The sequence below is a fragment of the Melospiza georgiana genome, chromosome 1, assembly GCF_028018845.1.
Source record: "Melospiza georgiana isolate bMelGeo1 chromosome 1, bMelGeo1.pri, whole genome shotgun sequence".
NCBI classification, from domain to species: domain Eukaryota; kingdom Metazoa; phylum Chordata; class Aves; order Passeriformes; family Passerellidae; genus Melospiza; species Melospiza georgiana.
The window spans coordinates 30,716,150-30,742,910 of NC_080430.1; the positions used below are offsets into that span (position 1 = coordinate 30,716,150).

Sequence of the window (26,761 nt, forward strand, 5' to 3'; positions counted from 1 at the left end):
GGCAGGAAAACCTACATTCCATCTTGCACTCTTCTTTTGTAGCCATTTCAAAGGTGCATCAGTTGTTGAAGCATATGAGCTGTTGAATTTCCTTTGAAGAAAAAGGGGAAGGTTTATGGTTCCTGGATGAGCAAATACAAGTTTGCTAATGTGTAGCATCACCTCCAGTGATATGCATGAAGGTAGAAATTAATTTGCTGTGTATTGTGCTGTAGACTAGAATTCCAGCTTGATAATGAGTAAAGGATGACTTATCTTTCAGTTAAAATGTAGTAAAACAAACCAAAATCAAACCCTTAAAATATTAGTGTTGAAATGTTAAAGTGTAGTGCCTTAGGAAGTGCACTTAGTCTATCCTAAATCCTGGAGCCCCTTGCTGTGCCTGAGCTTAATGTCACTGGGATCTGACCAATCAGGAGTTGTGGGCTGTTTTTTGTGGGTGGAGATGGAACACAAATTCATCTCCCAATGAGCAAAGCACCCCTCATGAAATTTTAATGCACAATAGCCTGTGCTGTGTTTTTTTAATTTTCAGAGCTGGCATTAAAAAAAATGTGGTGCTGTAGTTCATGGTCTAATTTGCACTATGACATTCCTTCAGAAAAGGAAGAGAAATGAAGAAATGTCAGCTTATCAGTAGAAGTGTATTTGAATGAGAGTGTCTGTGTTGTGAATATAATTCTGTACATTGTGATATGCAATTTTTTGTGTTCTTAATGGGAGCTTTGACAATGTGAGCCTTGTATCATATTTACAAGGAGTTGTTAAAACTGAACCTGAACAACAACATTCAGCGTAGTGAAAGCTTTGCATTTACATGACATATATGGAAATAGAGTATCAGGAAGGATGCCAACTGCCACCTCATTAAATAAGACCACCAGTACAGTTGAATTTACAAAATTCCTTAACAGAAATCTTTTTATGGGAATCCCAGCAGAACACTTTCTTATACTGGAATTATTCTCACTAGGTTTAGCTGCATTGAATATTCAATGCTGATGCTGTCTTTGGTGATCTTGAAAAGGAAAAATCATGATATAACAAGAGCATCTCCAGACCTGTGGAGGATGCACCTAGTCCACACTCCTCTTCTTGGCTAGGTCAGCTACAGCAAGTTTCCCAAGGCTGTGTACAATCTCCAAGGATGGGAACTCAAACTTATTGGGAAGCCTATTTCTTAGATGTTTGGCCTCAATAACTGGGAAAAGTACCTTCTAACTTTTAGGTGGAATTGACCATATTTCAGTTTGTGTACATTGCCTCTTCTCAATCTGGGGATTGCTGAGAACAGATTTGGTCTGTCTTCTTTACTGCTTTTTACCTAGCTACTCTGCAATAAAGCACCTCCTTTCCCTCTGATCTTGGGGCTTTTTCTGTTTCTCCCTTTGCTCCCTGCCACCCACCCCAGCCTTGGCACACACTTTCAGCAGATCCAGTTTCTCTAGCCCATTGAAGTCCCTCTGAATGACAGCAGAACCATCTGCTCCGTCAACCGCTCCTTCCAATTCTGAATTGTCTGTGGAATTGCTGAGGTTGTGCTCTGTGCCATGAGCCAGGTCCTTATTGAAAAGCAGGACTGGCACCAGTGTTGACCCCTGGGGGCTCCATTGAAGGCACAGGCCTCCAGGTGGACTTGGCCTGCAGATCACAGCCCTTAGAGCTTGGCAGCACAGTCTGTTTTCAGCCACCTTGCTGTCCACTTTCCTGTCCTTCGCAGTTTGTGAGGGTGTTCTGGGGAACAGTGTTGAAAGCTTTTCTTTATTCAAGATAAACAACATTCTCAGCTCTCCTCCCATCTATTTTCTAACTATTTAATTGTAGAAAGCCATCATGTGGGCCAAGCATGATTTTTCTTCATGAATAAAGGCTGCCTATTTACCACCACCTTTGTGCCCTTCATATGCTTGGAAATCAGTTCCAGGATTATTTGGCCCATCACCTTCCAAAACATTGAGTAGAGGTGGACTGGCCTTTGGTTCTCTGCATTCTCCTTGTCCTTCCTGAAGACAGGAGAGATGTTTGCTTTCTTACAGTCTATTTGAACCTGCCTTGATACTCATGGCCTTTCAAAGCTGTTCTGGGAGTGGCTTTGCAGTGATGCTGTCCGGGTCCCTGAGGATTTGTGGGAGCATCCATCCCCTCAGGTCACATGAATTATGTATGGCCAGCTTGTTTAAATCTTCCCTAACCTAATTCTTCTCCAAGGGTAAATGTTTCTTGCTCCAGAAGAGCAGGGAAAAGCTAGGAAGCAGCTGATTTCAACAGTTTCAGCACAGCTGGTATCCAAAACCCAAGACAGGGTTGGTGGGAGCACTGTTTTGGTTACAGATTGTCACTCAGATGGAGTATTTGCACTGATAGGAGCATGCCAGTCGTATCTACTGTCACACACACACAACTATCCCATTTATTAGAAATTATCTTTGAGTAAAAAAAAAATAAAAAATTGTAAAGCCTTTTTTGTGAGGAGAAAGCTTTGAGAGTGCAGTCGGAGCTGACCATGTGTTCTCCGGTCTCATATGAGCTTCCGATGTTTGCTTAGATGGGAGGTCTACAAGAAGCAAACTTACACAAAATTATAGTTTCAGTTATGGGGATTATAAGTGAGTTTCAAATATTAGAATATTGTCAAATCCTAATGCCCAGAATTTTCCTAATGCTCAAAAATACTAGGTTTACCTTAAATGTATGCTGAAAATTCACTCAAGTCGAGCCCACAGTCATGCATCAATAACCATTTTCTATTTTCTGAGAGAAACCACATAATCCCAGCTGCATCTGGATACTGGATGAATGGATGTTGGATTCACTGGAAAATATTTTTTCATGACTGTGTAGCTGCTAAGATAATAATGAGATCAGTGAAATTAAATAGAATCTTAGAACTCTTGAATTGTGTATTGGTTGTGCTTTTATTGATAAATCTTGCAGCTATATGCCTGCTGCAGTGGAATCTTACTAATACAAAGTAAGGATCTGCCCAAATACTCTTTTGGATAGGGTTTAACAGTAGAGTCTGTTCATTTTATATTGGCTCCATCTGATATTTGATTAATTTTGCTGCATGAGGCAAGCAAAGGAAAGTAGGATTTTCATAAAGTATAATGAATTTTGGTTTTACAGGTGCTGCCTGCTGAAGCGCTGGTAATGTCCAAATGTCATGCTTATTTGAGCAGCCCATATCCAGCTTGCTTTAGGGGGCATAAAAGCTGAAGTTAGTTACCTAAATGTGTGATTTTCCTTTCTTGAATGATAATGATGCTAAACTTAAATGATTATACTTGGTTAAAATGTAATTTACTATCTTGAATTTGGCTGAGCTCAGCTTGAAACTAAATGTGCAGTTGGTAGTTTAAAAAAAGTGACAAAAGCTGCTAAAATATTCAGCACTAAGAATATCTTTGACTACTTAGATACTTCAGGAGCAGTGGCTGAATAGAATAGTCACAGTCGTAATGCACTACAACCTTCTCTCTCATTATGCTGTTTATATCCTGCTTGAATGAAAATATATTTTAGTTCCCTGAATGCTTCTCTATAGCTTTAAACTTTCAGCAGATGGGAGTATTAGGGGAACATTTTTGCCTCTGCTTATGTATTGAACTGAGAATGCCACGGGACTGTGCAAGGATTTCAGCCAAATTGCAGAACCCTCGTTGCCCCAGTCTGGAGCAGCCCACGCCATTAGCAGCTCTCTCTGTGGTGTCAGGGATGTCATTAGCTTGTCATGGGAGATCCCTTCAGCTGAGCTAATTATTTCAACAAGCTCTATTCATGAGCTGTTCAAACATTGGAGCTTTAGGAAGTAGTAGCTATTCCTGAAAGACTTTTGAATGCAGATCAGTTTCTGCACATTCATGTTTCGATGCTGACTGCGGTAAAACTGAGAATTGGCTACTTCTTATATATAAGGATGCAATCCCGATATTTATGGAAGGACAATTCATCCTTTACTTTCTTGTGATCCTATATGACTGTATTTGGGCTGTAATGCAAATTTCGAGTTGATCTGCTCTGAAGCTTTAGGATTTCTGAATTTTAGTCTTGTTTTCAGTGGTCGGCAGTGCTTGAATTTGGAGCAAAAAAGTACACTTTGGGGTAAGAAATTCTGTGTTCTTCTGTTTAAGTGTGTTTGACATAATGATATTATCTTAAAAATATTATATTGTCTACAAATACTCAAAGGTGTTTTTTCCTTCTTTATTTTACTCAGATTCAACTCACCTCCCGAAGAATCTCAAAATCTGGACAACTTCTGCCACAGTTTACTTTACACTTTAACGAGATACCATTCCATTAAGAACAATGAGCTCCACAACACCAGGTCAGTTTGTTTATATTTATACCTCACTTCTGCATAAAACTGTGCCTTCTTAGGAAATATATAATCCTTTGTGTTATGAAGTGAATTTGGCAAATGACTGATATGCAACACTTCTTATGAAATAGGACAATGGCTGTATAGGCAGAAGGGGCAATTTTAGAGGCACCATATCACAGTTTAATTTTAAAGCCAGGATAATCCTACAGTACATTTAAAATATTTTTTTTATTTTTCTTAAGAAACTGATTAGTCATGATCTGACATGAATAGGCATTTTGTAACATTTTAGTTCTTAATATATGTAATTAGACATTATTTTATTTTCTGCCTTTGCACAGAGGCTTCTTTTAAAGAAAGACTTCAAATGGTATCCTGTTATTTTTCTGTTTAGCTCCAAAGTAATCTTTACCCATGATGGGCATTCTTTGCAGAGCTTCCTTCTTTAAATATGTGTAATTAACAACAGTCTCTGAACCTGCTTTAACCAATGTCTGCAAAATGAGTCACTGAACTGCAGCTTCACTTGATAGAAAGCGAACTATCAGTAGCTGTTTAAACTTCCAAGAAAACAGAATGCTGCATATGGAACATGCCTTGACTTTGGTTCTTTTGAGGAGTGAGAGTCCCCAATTCAAATCTCTGCAACGTCCCATATGGTTCACACTTTGTTCACCCACACTTGAAGTATCTATTCCTAGCACTGTTGGTAAAATAACCCTTTACAGGTGGCTTATTTTATGACTGCTTTAGTTTTGTGAGAACAGTCTATAAAAGCATCAGGGAAAACACTGTAATACTTTGTGAGCTGTATTTATCTGTATATACCCTATTGCATAGAAATTTAATTCAGTGAGCATTTTTTGAGAATTCTTGATTGTAGTATTAAAAACTGGCAACAGCTTTTATATCAAATGGAGTCAAACATAGCTCAGTTTCACACTTGGCCTCTTTCTCTTACAGTGCAATTTGGTGCGTGCAGTGAATTATCCATACAGAGCACAACAGGGCATTCAGCAGAAAGGCACATATTTATCTTATCACAGTGGTGCTTAATAGGAAATAATCTTGTACTTCCCTAAACAAAGAGTTCAAATGCCGAGATACTCCAGCTGATTTGGTATCTTTCTGATGTTTCTTCTTTTGTGTTAAGTGCAGGCTGTGGAAAGAGCCAAAAATTAAATTGGCTCACACAAAAAGAAAGTAAAATTTCGACTATTCTTATTGGCACGAAGAAAGAAGATAACGAACGTGAATGTGTATTTGTCTGTTTCTGTGGGCTACATCTAATGCAAGAAAGGGGATGCATTCAGTATAATCAGATTACATGTGAATGTTTTTAGATACTTCAGGAACATCACTTTTGGTAGGAGTTATGTGCCTAAATATTTTCAAATCTACTCCTTAGTGTCCCCCATCATTAGAGTTTGCCTTTGAAAACTGAGTTGCTTCACCAACCATTTCAATGTACCTCTGTGACATGTACAGAAATGCAGTATTGAAGGGCAGTGTCAGCCTTGGGATCCTCATTTTTCTTTCCTTCAGTGAAAGAGCAGTGAGGCAGGATGTATTTTTACTTAAGTCTTGCATCCTGCTTCAAGTTAATGCCGTGAACTGGAGGAGGATGAGCATCTCCATGTGGCATCTCTTCTGTCCCCCAGCTGAGCGAGGCTGAGATGTGCTTTGTGCAGTGCTTTGTCACCTTTTGGAAGACACTGAAATTTCTGGTTCCAGTGTAGTCCCAGTAATAGTGGTAGGAGAAGCCTGCCATTTCTCTGAGCAGCTAACATTTGATTGGAATTTCTTGAACATTGGTAAATTTTCTTATTGCATCCATAGTAACGGAGTTCCCTTTTCCAGTTCTCCTCAAAGGTGCATATTTTTTCATACATGGCCAATGTTTTTGTCCCATTGCAGTTGTTATTGCTACTTTTCCTTTCTCATGGAGTCTGTTTTCATGAAGGTTAATCTTATGAGATAAAGAGATGGAAGGGCAGTTCCATCCAACTTTAAAGGACCTTTCCAACTGAAACTATTTTATGACTCTGTGATTCCTATGATTCAGCTTCCAGCTTAGGTCTAAAGTATGTATCAGGTTGTAATTGCTCCACCTGTAAGATGCTCCAGTAGTTGCAGGTGTCCCTAGTATTCCAAAAGGAAAAATAATGAATTGCCAGTGACACGGCCAGCTTCTTACTGTGATGGTGAGCCTGTGGTAGGCAGCTCATGTATTTATTTATGGCTTGTAATTTAAATGGCAAAAGCCTGGGTGTTCAGTAGTGTTAGAGTTGGGGGTTTTGTGCTTTTTCTTTTTACTTCCTGCTAGTCTTGAATTTCTTCATGGAATAGGTTACTATATTATTTTACACCCCACGGTTAGGGAGGTCTGAAATAATTTTTAAGCAGGACACTTTAGGCACATACAGTATACAGACAGTATTTATGACCCTTTTTTTCTATGGTGTAACACCAGGATGCTATCTCATTTGAATACCAATCTGTGTGTCTTGTACATAAGAGCTGTGAAAATCTTCATAATATATGTTAAATGTTATTTTGGGTCATGGTTGTAAGTTACAACAAAATGGTGAATGTACTTTTTTTTACAATATATCTAGCCTGCATATATATAGCTTGTGTACGTACATTCATACATGCTGTTTACACAGAAGATAAATGTATTAAAAAAAAAAAGAAAAAGCAGGAGGCAAACTGGTAAAGCAGTACTGCTCTGTAGATTAATGGTATAGCCCAGCCCACTTCATGGATGCCTTGTTCCGTCAATGAAAAATTCTGAAATGCTGTAGAAAGGATTGTGTGCACTGTGCTAAATTTCTGTGGTTTTATGATGAGATGTGCTAGGTGGAAAAAGAACATATTTCTTTAGAATTGCTTTCCCTTCAAACCTAAATTGTCTGAAAGCCCATTGAAAGACCTTATGTGGAACAAGCAAAAATGATGCAAGTTTTATTCAACCATTATCTGAGGAACCTCTTTGGATTGAGTTTGTCTGTAGAACCAATTCACATGGGTATTTCCTTATATCACATGATGCAGTGAATGTGGAACCTCTAGCATAGCAACATCTACTTGCACCAACTCTGTAGCCTATTAAATTGATCCCAGCTCTTTGAACGTTCAGGGACCAAGCTCTTGCTAATCTGTAAAGCTGTTAGGTGAATGCTGAATCTCAACAGGGAAATGTTTGCTTTGCTTGTTATGAATGGTAAGATCATTAAGGAAATGTTTACATTCTGCAGCCATTGCATGTTCTGAACTGATTACTGTGCATAAAAAGTGCTGGTCAGAAAAAGAAAATATTTTTGTATCACAGAATTAGGGTTGGAAGGGACATCTGGAGATAACCATTCTAATCCCTCTGCCAAGGCAAGGTCATGTAGTTAGGGTAGAGAGACAAGTGATATTAATATATGACACTAATAAATTATGAAGAAGAAAATACCTGAAACTCTTGATCTTTATGGGAGTTTTTCGGTTGCTGCAACTATTGCTAAAATAGCAGTGTTTGGTATCACAGTTTCCTGATGGAAAAACCACACATCCAGTTTACCCAGTTTCTTGCTTTTAATATTGCAGACAGGTGAAATGTTGTTGTGGAAAGCTGGTCAGAGCGCTCTTTACTGTCTCTGGTTTTCAGCAGCATTTCAACATGCCTGCTGCTGAAGATAAGTTCAAAAGGTGTCTGGGTTACTTACATGCACCCCGTTGAAATCAGCTCTTTTATCTATCTGTGATTACTGAACTGAAATCCAAATGTGGTATATAATATTTTGGAAATTGCTGTCCAAACTTCTTTCTGCTCTTATGTATTTTTCCAGGTCTTTGGAGTCTTCTAAGAGCTGCTATAGTCAACAGAAAGTGATATTTCTTAATAAACTGAGTGGCAGAGAAAAAAGCCGTATGCTAAATTCTGCCAGCTCCTACTTTTGAATCGCTTTTCTGTCATCTTGTTTCTGAATTTCTTTGATAGGCATTTGTTTGTTCCTCACGAGAAATAGCTTGTTTTTCCTCACTGTAAAGCTGACTCCTCCTGTTTTCTCATTCTGCTTTTCTCTGCATTTTTATAAATAATTTTCCTCATATTGGTAAAGACTAAATATAGAAAAAGTTCCAAAATGCAATTTTCACTACTGTTTTAAAAGGAAAATGCATTGAATGTTTATATTGCAGTCCCATAACCATATCTTCACCAGCAGTAGATGCTGTGAACAGATGAATATTTTGATGAATAATCATGTATCTTATTTTAAAATGTATTTTGTCAGCTTTTTGGTAAAAAGATGTAAGAGAATTTTGAGTCCCAAACAAAGAAGTAAATTAAATACTAAAATCTCTTCTTCACACCTAGGTCTGTTTTGGAGGTGTTTAAGTTCCATTGAAGTCAAGTGCATGGATCTTTTTCAGCTTTCTGACTGTAGACTGAAGGAATCAAATACATTTCTTCCTTGGGATGACTTTGTGATGAATTTTCTTAGATTAAAAAAGAACTGTGTCACAGGCTGGATTAGAAATGTATGGAGAATTCAATGAATATGGGCCAATAGGATCCAGGATTAATAGGTGTGTTATCTATATCTATCTGTCTATGTATGACAGAGTACTGCAGCTCTTTAAAAATCTCAAAAAGAAAAAAAATCTACAAGCTCAACCTTAATATAATGTGTGTAAAAGAAGGATTCTTGCCTCACAGCACTCCCTGCTCTTCTTAGCTTTGAATGCAAAGCATGACTGAGATGTGCAGCTCAGATTTTGACCTCTTGAATCTCCTTACAGAACTCCAAAATAGCTTCAGTCTGACATAAATCTTAAATTTACCCTTATAAAATGTAAAAGATGTTGCAGTTTAGAGACACTCTCTGTATTTTTCTCATAATAATTTAAGCCTGGCATCTTTATCTAGGTATTTCTACATAAAATTCCAACATGCTTGATTGAAAAATTTAGATTCAAAATGTGTTCTGCCACTGGGGATTTAATGTACAAGACTACCAAATAATGAATAAAATGCTCTGTGCATGCTTTAGATAAGAAAACATCATCTTGTTCACTTGCTATAATTAAAGTTTGTAAATACATGGAGCTACTTACTATGCTTTTTTTCTTCCTCTTATAAGTAATTTGCACCTTTTACAATGAAAATTGATAATTAAAGCATTAAAGGGTCATAGTTCTAATATGTGCTTTCATACTTGCACATGTTTGTGAAGCTTTAATATTTTGTATGCTAATTCTTCAGAATTTATGTCAGTAAATAATGACAATAACTACACAGTGGCATGTGGGATCAGTGACTACTTTCAGCAGATTCAGGTTAACTGAAGAAAACAAATCTGAAGGATATTTTTTGTATAACTTTGTGGTACTTTAAGATTATATATACATGCAAACTTTAACCTATACATGCATAAAAGATTGCTGTCTCTTCAAACAGGTACTGTGCTTAACAATTAGAACTATATTGCTTTTTTCTTTCAGATGTCAGTTGTTAATGTTGGCTGCTGAATGTTGGTTTTTTTTTCCTGGGAATTTGTCTTTCAAAATAACTATTTTTGTTCCATGTAGCCAAAGCACACGTCTGACTTTTTGATCATTAGCACCTTAAAAGATAAATTAGTTTTCTGGAAATAAATCTTGAAATGTTTATAAAGCTTGTAAAGATTCTTTAGAGTGGCTTTTTAAAATTAGAGGTGAAAACTTTTTGTTATTTTAAGTGCTTAATTTATCCGCAGTGCTCACTTAGAACACGCACCTCTAGAAAGAGCCATCAAATTTATTGTCCAGTGGCAAAATGCAGAATTCCACTGTCCCTTTTGCTTATTAGTAGTTCATTAATCCAAGGTGGCACAGTTATACTTTGATTGGAGTCTAGTGAACTTTAAATTGGTACATGTGTATGAAGTTATATTTTCAGTGACTTTAGAAAAGCAAATCAGAAGATGGCATTCTCTGTGGAGAGTGAATATATACTGTATATAACAGTGTTGATAATTAACCATTGAAATATGCTGGAAGATAGTGGAGAGGCTGATTCCTCATGTGGCTCATCACTACAAACTATGAATCCCAACAGAAGATGCTGTGATTGTCACTAAGTGTATGACAAAATTGTCATGTGTTGTTACTGAATAGAAGTGTCTGCCATCACTCTAAGGGAGTTTGGAACGCCTCCAAACTCAGAAGTTTGGATTCCCATCTCCCAGGAAATATTTAACCAACTCTGCTTTTATTACTTCTCTGTCTGTAATCCTGAAGTCATTGTGCTTGCTGGAAGCTTACACTGTGGGAGCACCCTGCATTGTTTTGAAGCAAACTCTTTAGCATAACCTGTAAAGCCTTTCCTAAGTTAGGAATTTTCTCTAGGAACGAAAATATTGTGTAATTCTATATCAAGTCAGAATCTGAACGTCAGCTGAAGAGATGTCCCCTCCCCATCTCATTTCAGCAATTGACATGTGTCTTCCTGTGCTCTAATTCCATATGGTCCAAGGCCTACATTTTTATAGTATTGGAGGAAGAAGGGGCTCTGAATTTCCAATCTAGGCAGCTGGACTGTCATATATACAGAGTATTCCTTGGACTGTGCCAAGTATAAGAAATCCTAATTCTTCAGTGGGTGAGACCAGTCCTAGATAATTGCATCTACTTTTGTTCCTTTTTATTTTTTTGACTTTTTAAATTTTTTTGTTTGTTTTTATTTCTCTCCCTCTCTCCAGCATCTGAATTCCATTCTTAGTCTTGTCATACCAAATAATCTGCTTGTTCTTCTACAGAAGATATTTGCTTTAATGTACTGTCTAACATGTTGTTTAAGGAAGGTGGCATTGGGGGGAAAGTTCAGGGTTGCGTTGTGTTTTCAAGAAGATCAATATAGCTCAAAGACTATAAATAAAAAGTTTTGCCTCTCCAGGTGGTTCATTGCTCTACTGTATTTGGCAGATCAGTTGGTTTTCCTAATTATTGTCTCTGTCAATCCTCACATGTCCTTGTGGAGAACTGATGTTGCAACAAGAGATCTTTTTACAATATCATTAGCAGGGTTCTTTATATCTGAAAGCAAAAGTAGTGTGGAAGATGTTCACGCTTCCTGCTTTGTTTTAAACACAATTTAACTCCCCTGAGTGGTTTGGCTCATCAGATAATTCTTTCACTAAGTGATGTGGTGTCAGGACTCATTGCTGTGTGTTTGTGTTTGTTTTCATGGGGGCTGAAGACAGGACAGTGTCACCTCCAGGACAGGAGAGCCAGTGAAGCAGCACGGTTCAAAGAGCCACCAGGGGAAGGTTACATTTTGGGAAGTATTTTTCAGTGGCAGTGCCAGAATAAGCAAATCTAGTGACTGGCTGCTCGTTGTTCTCACTCTTCTCATGGACTGCTCAGCTGTGCCAGGTATACTTATTTGTGTGGCCACAGGATGAGATGGGTTCAGGAACTAATCCAGGCTCAGCTGTTCCCAAAAGTAAGGGTTGTTTTTAGCCTGGATTTGTTCCTCAGTGTGGCTTACTACATAGCCACACAATGGTCCTGGCAGAGTTAGGAAGGAAGAGGGAAGAGAAAAAGTACATTTAACTCATGTCCTACATTGGAAAGAAAGGATCACAAGTCATCCTTGAACAAGAGAAGCATGGTCAGCCTCCATAACTGTGGGACTGCTTAACCATAGTAAAGCTGGAGAAAAGTACTAAGGACTTCTTCATTTTACTGGTCAATTCTCATTTATGGATTTTAAGAATTACTTGTTCTGTCTGTGCACACTTTGGAGGCTCAGTGAACATTTTTATAACTGAATGAAATGACCAACCAAGTCACATCATCAGTCACATTATACAGCATACCACTTTCAAAGTGATAGTTCAGCATCTGGCTGCCAGGCATTCTTTCATATTCATCAAGACCTATGCAATGCAAAGCAGTTAGGAATATGTGAAATGTGCTTTGTTAAAAGATCATAGATTTAATATTTACCTATATGAATTTATAACATCTACAGTTTGGTAAGGCTATGTTTCTAAAATGTTGCATAATACAGAAAGTTAGATTAAACTCCATGAATAAAAAGTTTTTGATTCTTCATGTATTAGGCTAGCTGTATGAATACCGGTTATATTGAATACCTAAAAAAGGCATGTTTGCCAACTTTTAATGTTTTCACACCCACACACCACCTCCTAATTTTGTCTCTGGCAGATGTGTTTCTGCAGAATAAGTGTTTCTGCAGTGATAATTATAACACTTATAACAGGTAATTTGCAGATTTGGTAACTCACAAAAAGCAAGGCTATTTTGTTGCACCTTAATTTTGAAGCTGGTAGCAATTTCAAAACTTTATTACAAAATCTAAAATGTTAGAGTGTATAGAATATCTTAATCTAGAAATAAGGCACTGCTTTGTAGCATTTAGCAAATTAATGCCTAAAGGGAGCCCAAGGTATGATTTAAATTGGGGAGGGATGTGTCTCATACTTTACTTCAGGTGATGATGTACACATTGTGGGTAGATCCAAGTCCTGCTAGACAAATGAAACTCATGGTTTGAACCTGCCTCAGAGTTTGAGTTTTTTTTTTAATTATCATCTCTAAGAAGACAAAATGATTTTCAGTTTTAAAAGCTAATACCACAATAAGTTCCCCAGTCCCCCTTGATGACCTGTTTCTGTGTGTGATTTAGAAAAAGACTTTATTTATATTTCTACTAGTTAAATCTATTTCTATTTAGTATTGTAGTTTAGATATGCAAGATTTGTAAACTCTGAGAATTTCTTTTGAAAGTTTAATCAAATCTGAAACAGATTAACACAAACTATGTGGTTTTGGACTGCTGTTCTCTGCAGAGGAGGATTTTGATGTCATGCAATACCTAGATTTTTATTTGTTTTGTTTGTTCTTTTAATAATGACAAAGCTGGGCAGCTGTCAGAAGTCCTGAGGTAATACCTAACTTTTGTGATGACTGTAGTTGGGCTGTGATGTGGGATGTTGATGTCAACCTCTGTTCCAGCAGGGAGTCTCCTTCAGGTACTGACCTCTGGCAGGAAATTCTGACAGAAAGGAAGGCAACTTGAGATGGTTTGACAAAACTCCCATTAGTTAAGCACAAGATATTTTGAGTTCAAAATTTCTGGTTTAACATTTTGGCAGTTTCTGCCAAAGCGAAGCACTGAGCTATTTTAGGATCCCTGAATTCCTGCCCAAAGTTCCCTTTGTTATCAATTGTAGTTAACAGCTGACCTGAAGACAAGAGAACTAGTGACCTCTGCCATGCTATTTTATCCTCTAACTTGTTCAATGTTCTTCTCCTAGGATATCATTAGTTGTTCTTTCCAGTCTTCTCTTAACTAAATTGTAAAAATCTGTTACTTTAACCTTTTTTTCTTAGATAACAATTTTAAATCTCTTCATGTTTTTTCTCTTGGATTTTTAAGGTGCTACCTGGAAGTGAAAGTTTCTCTTTCATAAAATTAAAATGATGCAAAATTATACTTATTGTTTATTAATCTCTCATTGCTTTGTAACCCTCAATTTGCAGAGATAGTCATTCTTGATTGTCTGGATTATGGATTAATAAGGTTTGTACCCCTCAATGCTTGACTGCAGGATATTGCCTTTATGAGTAACGGCGATGACAATTCCTTGCACATGGCTTCCTCTGTATACTGCTCTTTAAGGCTGCATGTGTTTTGCAGGACTTTCAGAATTCAATGTTGATGTCATTCGTTTACACAAGCTTAATGTTGTCTATATTCTCGATTTTTTCCGGTGTTGGGAAATGGAAAATTATCTGGGTGAGAAATTCACAATGGATTACTGATCTGGGGTATGGTAGAGCAAAAAAGAGGTTTTCTGTAGGTATAGAGACAACAAGGTGTTGTTTGCTATGTGTTGTGTGACTCACATCACTTGTATTATAAAAGCATCTACTGTGTACTTTAAAAGAGTGCTATTTTGAGGCAGTAGCCCACAATAAAGGCCAGTGCATAATACACAAACTTTTAGGCTTCATGAAGAAAGCAGACATCAGATATCTTTCACAACACCCCTAAGGTGCTTGCAGCTGTTTCTCTAGCCTTGAAGTATATCTGTAGTGACTTAAAGTGAATACAGCTCATTTAGATATCCCCAACTCAGCTTTCAGTTGTTGCTGTGGGTGGAAAGAGCACACTTTTATATTGCTCAGAAGCTGCCTCAGATCCTGATGAATATCTTTTTTTTTTTTCTATTGAAGCATTCAGCAATTGCCCTAGACGATTTTTTTTGTGGACAAATTCATGAGTACGTGTAAGCTAAGTCAGGAAAATCCTGAAATAGCTGCTGAGTACTTTGTCTTTTCTGTTTAGCTATTTTTAAAGAGTAGAAGAAAAGAAAGGAACTCAAAACACAGTGCTTCTACATGAAATACTGCATCGCCTCCTTTCCCATGTGTTATTTCTGTGACTTCATAAATGCTTTAGCTTTTCAGTCTGGTATATTGGAACATGCCTTTTTCACCATGTTATTGGATACATTGGATACTACTTGCCTTTCCTCACAAATCATACAAGAAAGCTTGTTCCTTTGTGCACTCCTTAAGTCATTACCATCCAAGGAATCTGTGCTAGATGAAAAATGTTTTGATTTCAGGTAGCTGATAAGGAGTGCCTATAGACTTGTGGAGGCACCATTCATTTCTCTGGCAGGGAGACTGAAGTGCAGTGGCTGTCCTTGGGGTGCAGACCCCCAAAAGTATATTGGAAATTAATAAATCAGTATTAACCATTATAAATCCTTCCAGTAAGAAATTCCCCAACCAGGAAACTGAAAAATTAAGCAAACCCAGCATTGGTATGCAGAGGATTTGGAAGAAGGACAGAGGATGGAGAAGGGAAAGTGAGGTAGAGTGAAGATGTTAAGAGCCATGGAGGTGGGAAGCACTGCACTTAGATTAACAGAATCTAAGAACAAGAATGTAAGAAAAAGGTATATAGAGGAGACATGCAGAAACCTAAGAATACATGAGAATAAGTGTGTCTAAAGTGTTGGTGAGGAAAAGAAATTTTTTGAAAGAACTTCCTGGGGAAATAGCCTCCCTTCCTCTTGGCACTGGTCCTCAGTGTCACAAGGAAACTGGGACTAGCTTCAGTAGTGCTCTACATGCCTAGATGCTGAAATGGAGATTTGTTTCAAAGTTGACTAAGATTTTACAGCTAGTCAGTACTTTATGGTGCTGAAAGCATTCCCACTGATAGGTTCCTAAAGTGTTTAGCTGGCACTAGTTTCGAAGTTGGTTATATAAGTGATGTAGCACAGTGGATATGGACTGGAAGAACAAATTCCTTTAATTGCATGCTAAAAGGAAATCTGGATTACCTTTGCTGTGCTTTGTATTTTCTTACCTCTGGGAAGTGTTTCTGAAGAAGTAAAAACCTTTTACATTTGGGATTAATAGTCCTTTTGGTGTAACTGCCCAGAACCAGTCCTGGGAGCACACACTCTGGGAGCAGAGTGCCAGCAGGTCCCTTTGACAGCTCACATTGGCTGGTGCAGCAAAGCTGCCTGCTTTGGTGGGGAGGAGCAAAGATCTGAGATGGAGGATATCACTTGTACACAGTGGTCTGTGCAATACAGTAAATTGTGAGTTCATGCAAAATGGAATTAATACTATAAAATTGAGCGTGAATTATCTTTAGATTAGCTGCTTTTGACTTCATTATACCAGTTATTTGTCTTAACCTCCCTTCACTCCTCAGTTATGATGTGGCAGTACAGTTATACCATGAAATGAAAAAATAAGAGACCTTAAAAAAAAAATCACAAAACATATTCTAAATCTTTCTGGTGTATGTCTTTACCATCCTTTTGAGAGGGGTGTTTTAATGGTGCAAGCATTATCTGATATTTTCCAGTCAAAAATCAGGTCTAAAATCTGTGTACATGTGTGTCTATAAAAGACAGAAATATGATAATGCTTCCTGGACTTGCAGCATCCACTGTTCTGATGTTTTCAGGGCTTTAGCAGCAGATTTCAGGAATTTTGAATTGTACATTAACAATTATTCCACATTAAAAAAAATAAATTTCTGGTCAGTGGTTGAATATGCCACTCAATATTACTTGAGAAGTAAATCATCCTGTTATCCATCACTGTCTTCTTCCTGCCATTCCAGCTGTCCAGAGGTACTTTCTTCAGTCCTGCAGAGAGGCAGGAGGTGCACAAGGTCTCCTTAGTTGGAACACATGATGTTTTATTTAACCATCCATCTATGTTGAGCAGTGACTGTGCCACAAGAATTGCACAAAGATTTTAACTGTAGGCGGTTGTTCATTTATTAATGTAAACACCATGTGCCTTGGATGTGCGAGCACTAAAAATAAAGTTGCAGAGTTAAAAATAGATCTCTGGGAGTACTGAGATGCTGCTTAATCAGAACCAGCTGCAAGCTGTCTAGAAAATGTAAGTTATATGGAGCCAGATGGCTTTTGCCCTTTTTGCTTTAGACAGCGTGTAATTTGGGTAACTGCAGCTACAGTAATGTATTTTCCTAGTCAAACTGTTTGATAAACATATTTGTTTCGAAGAGACACTTCCAATTACAGAGCCAGTAAAATGTTAATTTATTTTAATATTTCTCCATGTGGGTAAGCCAAAGGAAGGTTACATAATGACAAACTCCAAGGCATGCACAATTACTTCTCACAGCTGTATTCAGCAGGAGCTGGATTATGATTATGCATCTTTGTACAGGAAAGCTTTTATTCTGGGAACAATCCCACTGAAAGCTAGGGAAGAAGGATATAAATTAAATTAATAGTGAAGTGATCAGTGGGAGTTGTGTGAAGTCAGTTTGCAGGAGTAAGACATTACACAAAGTACAGGAAGTGTTTCAGAATGATTTCTGGCAAGTGCACATCAAACAAGAGCCCATATGGTTTCAGGAAGGCTTTCTTGCACACTTGCTTAGCTGACAGTATTAAAACCAAAACCTCTTCTAAGGCTTGGCAGTTTCCACAGTTCACAAGCCTGTTGTTAGGGTCCTGTGTTCAGACAACATCTGGGCAGCTCAGTGACTAGTCTAGGAAGTGGGAAACTGAAGCTCAAGTCTGCTTTCTTTAATTTGGAAGCACTTGGTGTGAGAGATGATGCTTTGATTGGGAGGCTCAAAGGCAAATACCTCAAACTGCAGGATCATCCCAACTCTGCTCTCAAGGTCTCCTGGTCTGCATCTGGGGAGCTTAGTGTGAAATTGCAGAGTCTCAGACCATTGTAGCCGTGTGGATATAAATTGCTGGCCAGTCTCGTACTTGCATAGTTGGACCGGTGTTATGATTTTAGGAAAACCTGGGGAAGCAGGTGGGATACATTTGAGGAAGTAGCCTCTTTTAGGAATTATTGTAACAAAAGCCAAGCCCTCTGAAGCAAGTGACCACATTGCATTCTTTTTAAGCAAGGATGTCAGATTAAGATGGTTGTGCAGAAGATCCAGAAAATGAGTCTTGGTTTAAGCGAAGGCTTTTGATGGGTGGGATTTATTAAGGTGCCTGTTTTACAGGCAGATGATGCAAATTACTTGCATTTGGCATAAAGTAGTCATATTGAGTGATTAAATCTCTCCATGTCCTTCTCCCATCAGTGTTCTACATTTTCTGTGAAAACTGGATTTAGTTACAGTCTTGATGTTCCTTTCATATTCTAGGTTTCCCCCCTAATCTTAGCACTATTAGGTGTAATTAAATGAATAATTGAATTTTCTGAATGAAATGCCTTTTTCTCTGTAATGTTTTCATTCTATTCAATAAAATTTTTTCTTTCTCTGCTTTATCCAATCTCTTATAATCTTTCAGCTTCAGTCTCTTCTATGCAAATTGTCATCATCATACAAATTTAAGCCTCCTGTGAGGAGCCACACAAAAATTCCAACCTGCTTCTGGAGGTAGCACTAGCTGCCTGAACTAGCTTAGTAGTGGGTTGGTAACATGTGTTTGTTTTATTTTCCTAAATGCTTATATTTAAATATATTTACAATGCAAATCTGTCTGAAATTGGTAGTGTGGCATTCTCTCCTCGACTTTAATTCTTTTGCACCTGTCACACCCATGAGTCATGAGATATTTTTTTTAGCTGCAAGTAGTTTAATCACTTCTTTGTGGCCTGTAATTTTTTATACTAATTTATGCAAGCAGAGTTCTGGGTTACAAGGTTTTTTGGACACATTTCAGTATGAAATTAACTTTCAAAAATGCTTTGAAAATGCAATTATTGACTTTAAAAAAAAATTAATTTGTTCCTGTTTGGTCTGTTTGATTATTGGCTGAAACTACTAGTGATTTAAGAACTTGCAAATCTGCCCTTGCCTGAGCATGATTGCAGGTTTAATTTACAAGTGTTTCTTAAAATAGTAACACTTAGAGTCAGTTTCTAAGATGTTTTAGACTGAAATCAAATTATAAGAATTTACTAGTTTTTGACAGCAGAAGTGATAAAGCTGTGCAGATGAATTTTTAAGTAGCTGTATACATGACATTCAGTCTTAAATTGAAGAGGGCCTGGATTTAGATCATCCCAGCTGTAGGAAAAGCTCTGTGAGGATCTGATTGTTCCAGGCTTCCTGACTTGAATATTTTGTCAGTGACCTAAAAATGGTTGCTACTCTATTTGCCTTGGGATAACTGTGACCCACTCCTAAACAGGAGAGCAAGAGAGGAGGGGGAAATAAGATTGCCCGAGCCCCTTGGCTAAGACTTCAGGGCTTCCTTTGTTAGGAATCTGGTAGAAGGGAGAATGCATTGTTTATCTACTATTTTCCTCCCTTTCACACATACCTGTAGAGGAGATTAAGATAGGACACAGAATTAGCTTTTTGTTGGTTGTGCTGTTCAGCAGAATGGGTATAAGCCAAGATGTATGTTGTTCCAGTAAAGATATATGCAGTACTTAATGGGAGATAATTACTTTTAAGGGGAAGGAAGAGTGGAAGGCAGTAATTCCTTTTACCAAATTTAGAGCATATAATTGACTTCTGAATTTGGTGATTGTGCTCTAACTTCTAAAACTTCAAGTAATTTCCTTTACAAATGCCTCATGAAATATCTAAATATTTCACTTAAATGGCAACAGAAGGAAGAATTTTTCATCCCAATGTTTTTAGCACAGGAGACGCCTTCCACTAGATTGGAAAGCCCTATCCAAATTGGCCTTGAACACTTTCAGGAATGGGGCATCCACACCCCTCTGGGCAACTTGTTCCTGTGCCTCACCACCCTCTCAGTAAATAATTTCTTCCTAATACCTAATCTGAACCTGTCCTCTTTTGTTTTAAGCTCTTAACCCTTGTCCTGTCACTGCATGCCCTTTCAGAGGATTGCTGTCAGCAGTTTAAATATTAGGGTTTTGCTAATCTGGTGCATTTTGAATGGAATAGCCTCAGGAGCATTTGCAGGAGCAGCCCAACATGCACCCAGTCAGGGGATGGAAGCCCCATCCTCAAAGATCATGCCTGGTGCCCAAGTGCAGACAGGTCACTGGGATGTAGTGTTACCCTTCCTCGCCAACCAGAACCTTCTGTTCTTCCTTTACTTCTTGCTGTGCGTGGTCTGAGAGTTATTGTAAGCCAGCTAATCTTGGTCTTCCCTGTAAAAGATGGATAATTTTAGAATATCTTACTATTTGCTTGAATTTGTACGTGAAATGAAATTACGTATAAATTTGCTGTGTTTAAAATTGTTTTATGCCTACATATAAGCAAGAGTTGAACACTGAAAACAGCAAATGAGCACAAGCTTCACATACTGCATCCTTTCTTTTTAGATTTTAAGAATAAAAACCTGTGTTTTCCTGGAAAATGCTGAATTTCCGATATAAAAATAAACTTTTTTAAACATGGAAATGCTAGTTTATTATGAAAGTTTCTAGGCTTAGTTGCAAATCTTCCTCTGTGATTACTTTTAGTATTAGTCTAAAAGGAGAGCCTTGTCCTCACTTTAACACTGCTACAAGAGGGAAATTGTTTTACTACAGAAAAAAAGCCCCAAGTTTAATAATTTAAATGCAAATGTCCCCTTTGAAAAAAAAATTAGGCAGAAAAAAAAAAGCTGTAATAAAGGCTCATGCTTATTATAGAGGGTCTTGCATACATTATGGAGTGTGCTCTTAAACCTACCAAGGTTTTTCTGCAGGATAACATTTCCAGGATCTTTGGGTTGGTTTACAAAAGGACAGGCAAAAACTTAATATTCATTAACCAGATTTGAAGCAAATTCATTAAATTGCATTAAATCCTTGTTCAGAATGCTTTTAAAATTAGCTTCCTTAATTTAATTTACGTTAATTTTTTTGGAGGTGACCTAAACTGTATGGAGCTAATTTAATCCTGAATGAATATCCATAATGGGGTCAAACTAGTTTAGCCATGCTTTTTTAAAAGTAAGTCTGGATTGTTTTCAAATATTTTGATATTCCTTTGAATTTCTTCTTCATTTAAGATGAACGTCTAGAGCTGCTTTTACACATGGGGTTTTTGGTGGTTGTGTTGTTTGGACTTTTTGGATTGTTTTCAACTGTAAGCAAAACCATAATTTTTTTTTATTTAAAGTATGTTGATATCTGTAAGCAAGAGGACTCATTATATCTGTTCATAGATAGTGACCAGGAGACAGATGATATGAGAGTCTCAGGCTAGTTCTTGGAAAAGTGCTGAGCTTTTTATTCCATCTGCTAATATATTCCCTCCTCGGCAATGTATGTGAAGTGTATGGTTATCTGCTTTTTTCTGGCTTTCCTTACAACCTATAAAGTAATACATTTCCCTTTTTGTGTTTGAAAGGATGTTGATCTTATGTCAGAATTTACTGAGTGATTTTCATATTGTTTTTCACAAAAAAAAATTAGGAAAAGAAAAAATAGATCTGTGAGGTTCAGTAAATGAAACTATTTTAATATTACTTAGGGTGGATGTATAGCTACTAATTACTCTCCAAACTAATTAACATTGGAATAAATTTTTAATTAATCAGAGTTTTCCTCAAATATGTATCTTCAAGCAAAAAAAAAAACAATTCCCCATACTTCTTTAATAGCATTAAATTTTTTAAATAAGGAAATACTACAAAAAAATCAATGTGGGCTTTTTCTTGGTTACCTCTGAGAATCAAGATATTATGTTTGTGTGGAAGAGGAAAATGTTGTCCCTTTTCTGGCCTTTTCTTTACATGCTAAATAATTAAATTTTCAGCAATTTTATTTTGGCATTTTAATATTTGATTTGTAGCTCATTTCATTAACTGTGATGGTCTGTGTGAACATATTAATTCTGTGTGTAAAAGCAGCAGCTTTTAGTTCTAGGTCTGCTTCTGAGTGCTCTTCCACTCTCTGTATCTTTATGTATGTAAAGCTTAACATGCTTGAATAAATGATTGTTGCCACTTTTCCTGTCAGACAGAAATAAATTGTCTGATGCATTTGACAGATCTTTTTTCTTTTTTTACATAAAATATCTCTGTGAAGAAAGAGAAAGGGGAAAAGGAGGGTGCATGAAAGGTCACACAGTTGTAGCACACACAAAGTCTTCTCACTCTCGAGTAGCACTAAGACATACCTGTGGCCCTCATCTTTCTTAAAGCATAAATATTTGATAATTTTATTTTTTTTATCCCATGTTATTGTGTATTTGGCTTGTTGATGAAAAAGTTGTATTATTTTGCTTTATTTTCTGATATTTGAAAATTATTGTTGCTACTCCTGGACAGAAAGACATTGTGACCCCTGTTGGTGCTGATCTGATGCCTGCATTCTTAGGAATTCTCATTTCCAAGCTGCTACACTAATACTTCTCTACGTTCTCCCTCATGTTATAATAATCATATTGAAGTCTCATTGCAAATTTCTGTGCTCAGTATGTGTTCAAAAGATTTATTTGCATTGCTATCCTGAATAAATTAAAATAATTTTGTTGGAAAATGGTTTCACAGGGCTTGAGTTTTCATATCTTTCAATTCCTGCATACTTATATTTTAATCTCCTGAAAATGCCAAAAATTTAAAGGTAAGAGGAATGCAAATACTTCTTAAACATGCATTTAACATGTCTCCTGGATGCTTGAAGAGATAAACTATTTATGTACTCATAATCAAACTCAAATGTTTGAATTTTGTCACACCAGTGTGCTATTTTTTTTTTCTATTTGGTAAAGAAGATTTCTTTACCAAAAAATGCAAGACTTGCAGGAGTTAACAGTATTGATTAGGGTTATATAACAGTAGGCTGAATATGAATTTACAAAAAGTTAGTTTTCTCTAGGTGGAAAACTAAATCTAGTTTGTGATGTAGAAATATACACTTAGAATGAATATATTCATACTTTATCAATAAATGTGTCATTCAAACTCCTAATACTTCTTTGCATGCCAAACTATGTTTCTGGTATCTGCTGAATAGTTTGTGATTGACAAATTCTTGGATTATTTCAATGTGAATGTAGGACTGTGAGAAAGATGCTTTCCTTAATAAGCAATATTAATTTCCTGAAACATTTGTTTTGCATTACAAGCTTTTTAAAAAATATATGCAAGAAATTTAAAGTACGTTGGGTTTGTGGTTCATTTTTTTTACAGCATAAGAGGTGCAGTCACAATAATGTGTAACACAGGGGTTGAAACAGCACATATTTCAGATATGTGATAGATCAGGCTGTCATCTGAAGAATTGTTCATTTTCATAGCAGGCCAAAATTTGTGTAAAGTCAGAGATCTTGAAGTGCTGTCTTATAAGAATCTGAAAGTTTTGCTGTATTTTCAGAATTTTAAAGAGCCAGCAGAACTGGACAACAAAATCACTGAGGATCAATTCTAGTAAATCAGGAGAGTGAGTCCCAGACAGGTGAATTGAATAATGATTAAAATATTCTAATGAGTTTTCTTTGTTGTTGGTGGTGGTTTTATTTTTTTTTTTTTTTTTTTTTTTGGTTGGGTTTTTTGTTTGTTTGCTTTGATAATTCAAGTATGTGGACTTGAAGTACATTAGTCAGCTCTGGAGGTATTTTACAGTTTGCTTTTGGCCAAATTAGCGTTTTAGGTGTCAGATGTCAGGGTTTGGACTGGCACCCATAAACACAGCCAGGTCTTTTACAAATTGCGATGGGTAGATCCTTACTGGATACCAGGTGCCCACCAAAGCTGCTCTATCCCTCCCCTCCTCAGCTTCTCAGGAGAGGGAGAACACAGTGAAAGGCTGCTGCACAGAGATAAAGGCAGGGAGAGATCACTCACCAATGCCTGTCACAGTCAAATCACGCTCACTTGGAGAAATTAAATTATTCCCAGTCACATCAGAATAGAATAAGGAGAAAGTAACCCCCAAACCTTTAAAACACCAGTTTGTTGTCCCTCCCTTCTTCTAGGCTTGCTTTTACTCCCAATTTTCTTTTTCATGTGAGAGCCTTGGCCCTGGGTGCTGTCCTTCAGGAACAGGTGCTCCAGCACTCCTGCTCCAGCTCAGCTCCTCTCTCCGTGGCTCCAGAGGTGCTGCCAGGAGCCTGCTCCAGCCTGGGCTTCCCATGGGTACTTCAGGGTGTCAAGGGAAGCTGGTAGGAACAGGTTCAAAATAAAGAAGGGAGGGATGCCCTTCTCTTTTTTTTTTTTTTTTTTTTTTTTTTTTAATAATAACCTGAGTCTACAGGGATTGTAAGTACCTAAGGAGAAATTCCTGAAGGTTTTTTCAGCATACCACAATCATATCTGCCTCAAAAAGTTCCTTGGGAAGGGTTTGGACTCTTGAAGACTATTTGGGGGAGCATCACATATGTCCTGTTGTTACTTTTCCCTGGACATCTTCTTGAGAATACTGATAAAGCTAAGATATTGGTCTTACCTTATGTTTCATCTAACAACCAGTTGGAGTTGTAACAGGTTTTGTTTTGACTTCATAATTGTTAAGCTAAGAGGTTTTGTAGTTTATTTATTTTATTTATTTATTGAGAAAAAACCTATAATCTGATCTTGGCTCATCTTCACTTAATGGGAAGTGACAAAGTATTATCAAGGTATTTGAAGGCTCTGTTAGATGCACAGCTTCATCTCTTTTGAATAATGAATAGTTTCAATAACTTTACATTAGCTCTTTCAAACTATGGACCAGAATACTTTTGAAAAAAATGCAGTCAGAAATGTCAGTCTAGAGTTTTTTTTTTATTGTTTTATTTTTTCAATCAAATGCACTAAATTCAAACTAAGCTTTGATCCAAGCATGTCTGATGTGTACTGAGGTAACATTGTTCAGTTGTTTTCCCTATTTTTATTCTTTTATGAATTTAAAGGTGGACCCATTTCAGTCTACAAGATCAGCATGTATATGAAGACAAATAACTGCTCCTAAATGGATTTTTGAGTTCTCTTTTTGTTGGTAAAGTATTTCTTCATCATCATGTGACCATCAAAGACAAGAGTGTTAAACAAGTTTTTCTTAACTACCTATTAATGTCTAGCACTGAAAAGACTTACTCTGCTAGCAAACACTGCTACAGCAGCAAAAACATATTGTGTTAACCTCATGCTTCTGTGAGAAGAGAACAGGCTGATTTCCCACTGGGAGACAGAGAGGGGCAAGGAATGCTCCAGCTTAGCCATGTCTGTCTCACTGCATGTGGTTTAATGATAGTGATTAAGTGATAGTGGCCCTGTTGTGCTGGGACGTGTCACAGCTGACTCCAGGCAGATAAATTGCTACAATAGGTTTGTAGGAGAGCGTGGATTTCTGATGACTGAATCAACGTGGTGACTACACTTTTTTGCTGTTGTTCTGATGGCTTTAAGTAAGCCAAGTAATTTACTTAGCAGCAGCATGTGGAATGCTGTGGAGTATGGAAAAGGAAAACAGAAGGTCAGTCCATTACTGCTGTCCCTCCCTGCCTCTCAGCGAGCAGACTCAGCTTCCTTCTGAGAGCTTCTTGCATCCACACTGTGTAAAGTGGAGCTCTCCTTAGCAGGACTCGTGTAACAAATGTGGAAAACTCTGCAAAAGTAGTTTATGGAATAGCTAATGTTGATAGGACAAGCTAATGATAGGACATGTTTAAAAGTATAGTTGTATTTTTGGCAAATGTGGACCTAACACCTGCACTGGTCAGACCTTCTCATTTTATTTTTCCTGGAGCACTTGAGGACATATTCCTGCTCTCAGGCCTTTTAGTGCTCCCTAGCTGGTGGTTTTTTCCTTGCAACTCATTTGCATCCTGGCAGTTTTACTTAATGGTCACAAACAATTTAGGATCATTTTTCTGTGGATAATAATTGCCATGTCTGAGGATTACAGGAAAAATAGATTAAAAACCATTGACATTAAAAAGTGGTAAGATGTGCTCAAGGAAATGTTTCGTAGATTGCTTATTCATGTTGTATATCCAGAAACAACACTGTGTGATGAATCAGCGTCATTTGCACTCAAATTTTTGACTTCCAAAACAATTTCTTTTTCCTGTAGCTTTAAGCAGTTCTTGAAAGTAGCGTGTTGCCTCTCAGAAAGTCCCCAGACAAATGGATTTATCAGGAAAGAGATTTTATAGCTTCCTGAGGGAGGAGTTACAGAGGAAGGTCAATGGCCCAAAGTCACCAAGTTTAGCAAGTCCATTATAGGCTTAAAATATTATAAAATTAGGATCCAGTACATTTCTAGGGTTAAAATTTTTATTTTTAGAATTTTAATTTTTTTTAGATTAGGAATTATTTACATCACTGTAGGAGAAATTTCTGGTTCTGCTGACTTTAGCGTTATTGAGTAGAATACGTACAAATAATATGATTAAACAAATGAAATTTTTTTTTTCATGAATGTATTACTTTATTTAACTCCATGTAATATGGTGTAAAATAGTTTTCTAGGACAGAAGAGAAGGTAACAAATGGTTGGTAAGAAATTTATGCACACTTAGAATGAAAATCAACTAGGTTTTAGCCAGACTAAGGTATCCTGCTAAATTCCTGGTTTTGCCTTATCTTTGCAAATTTGAATCTATCATGATGATCAAAATGGAGAGGAAGACTGTCAATTTGTTTTTTACAGCTCGTAGGAAACAAGCTGCTGCTTCATTTTGAAGACTACTGGAATATTTTATTTCTATATGAAGTGTGTGGGGTGTCTCTATTTTAAGAAATGCATAGCAAACCCCACATATCTCTATGATTGCAAAAAGTTACTTCTAAAGATAAAATAAGACTTTTTGTTGCTGAATTGTCTGTCTTGTACAGTCATATTTTTGATTGAGGGAGGGAAGTGGCATTGGTGTGCTAATGATAACAGCTGAGGCAAAAATGTTCTGGAAGAGGCAGTACTGTAGCATGGCTAAAAAAGTAAAAAAAATTGCAGAATCTCTGAAGAGCAATTAGTGAGGCAATGGTAATTAATCGAAAACATTTGAAATTTTAAGTTTTTGTAGCTGAGTGTATCATATCAAAGCTTAGA

The 26,761-nt window shown here is 37.1% G+C and overlaps 1 protein-coding gene across 3 annotated transcripts in view; it reads left to right on the forward strand.

Annotated features, from left to right (window-relative positions):
- Window positions 1-26,761, forward strand: part of HDAC9 (histone deacetylase 9) — a 454,940-nt gene that overhangs the window by 30,554 nt on the left and 397,625 nt on the right. For 2 of the 3 annotated variants that reach the window (XM_058035907.1, XM_058036403.1), the window contains exon 2: window positions 4,217-4,327. In XM_058035907.1, the coding sequence (XP_057891890.1) occupies window positions 4,309-4,327 (19 nt within the window). In that variant the 5' untranslated portion in view covers window positions 4,217-4,308. Of the gene's footprint in view, window positions 1-143; window positions 183-4,216; window positions 4,328-26,761 lie in introns of those variants that run through there. The other variant, XM_058035984.1, reaches the window with a different exon arrangement.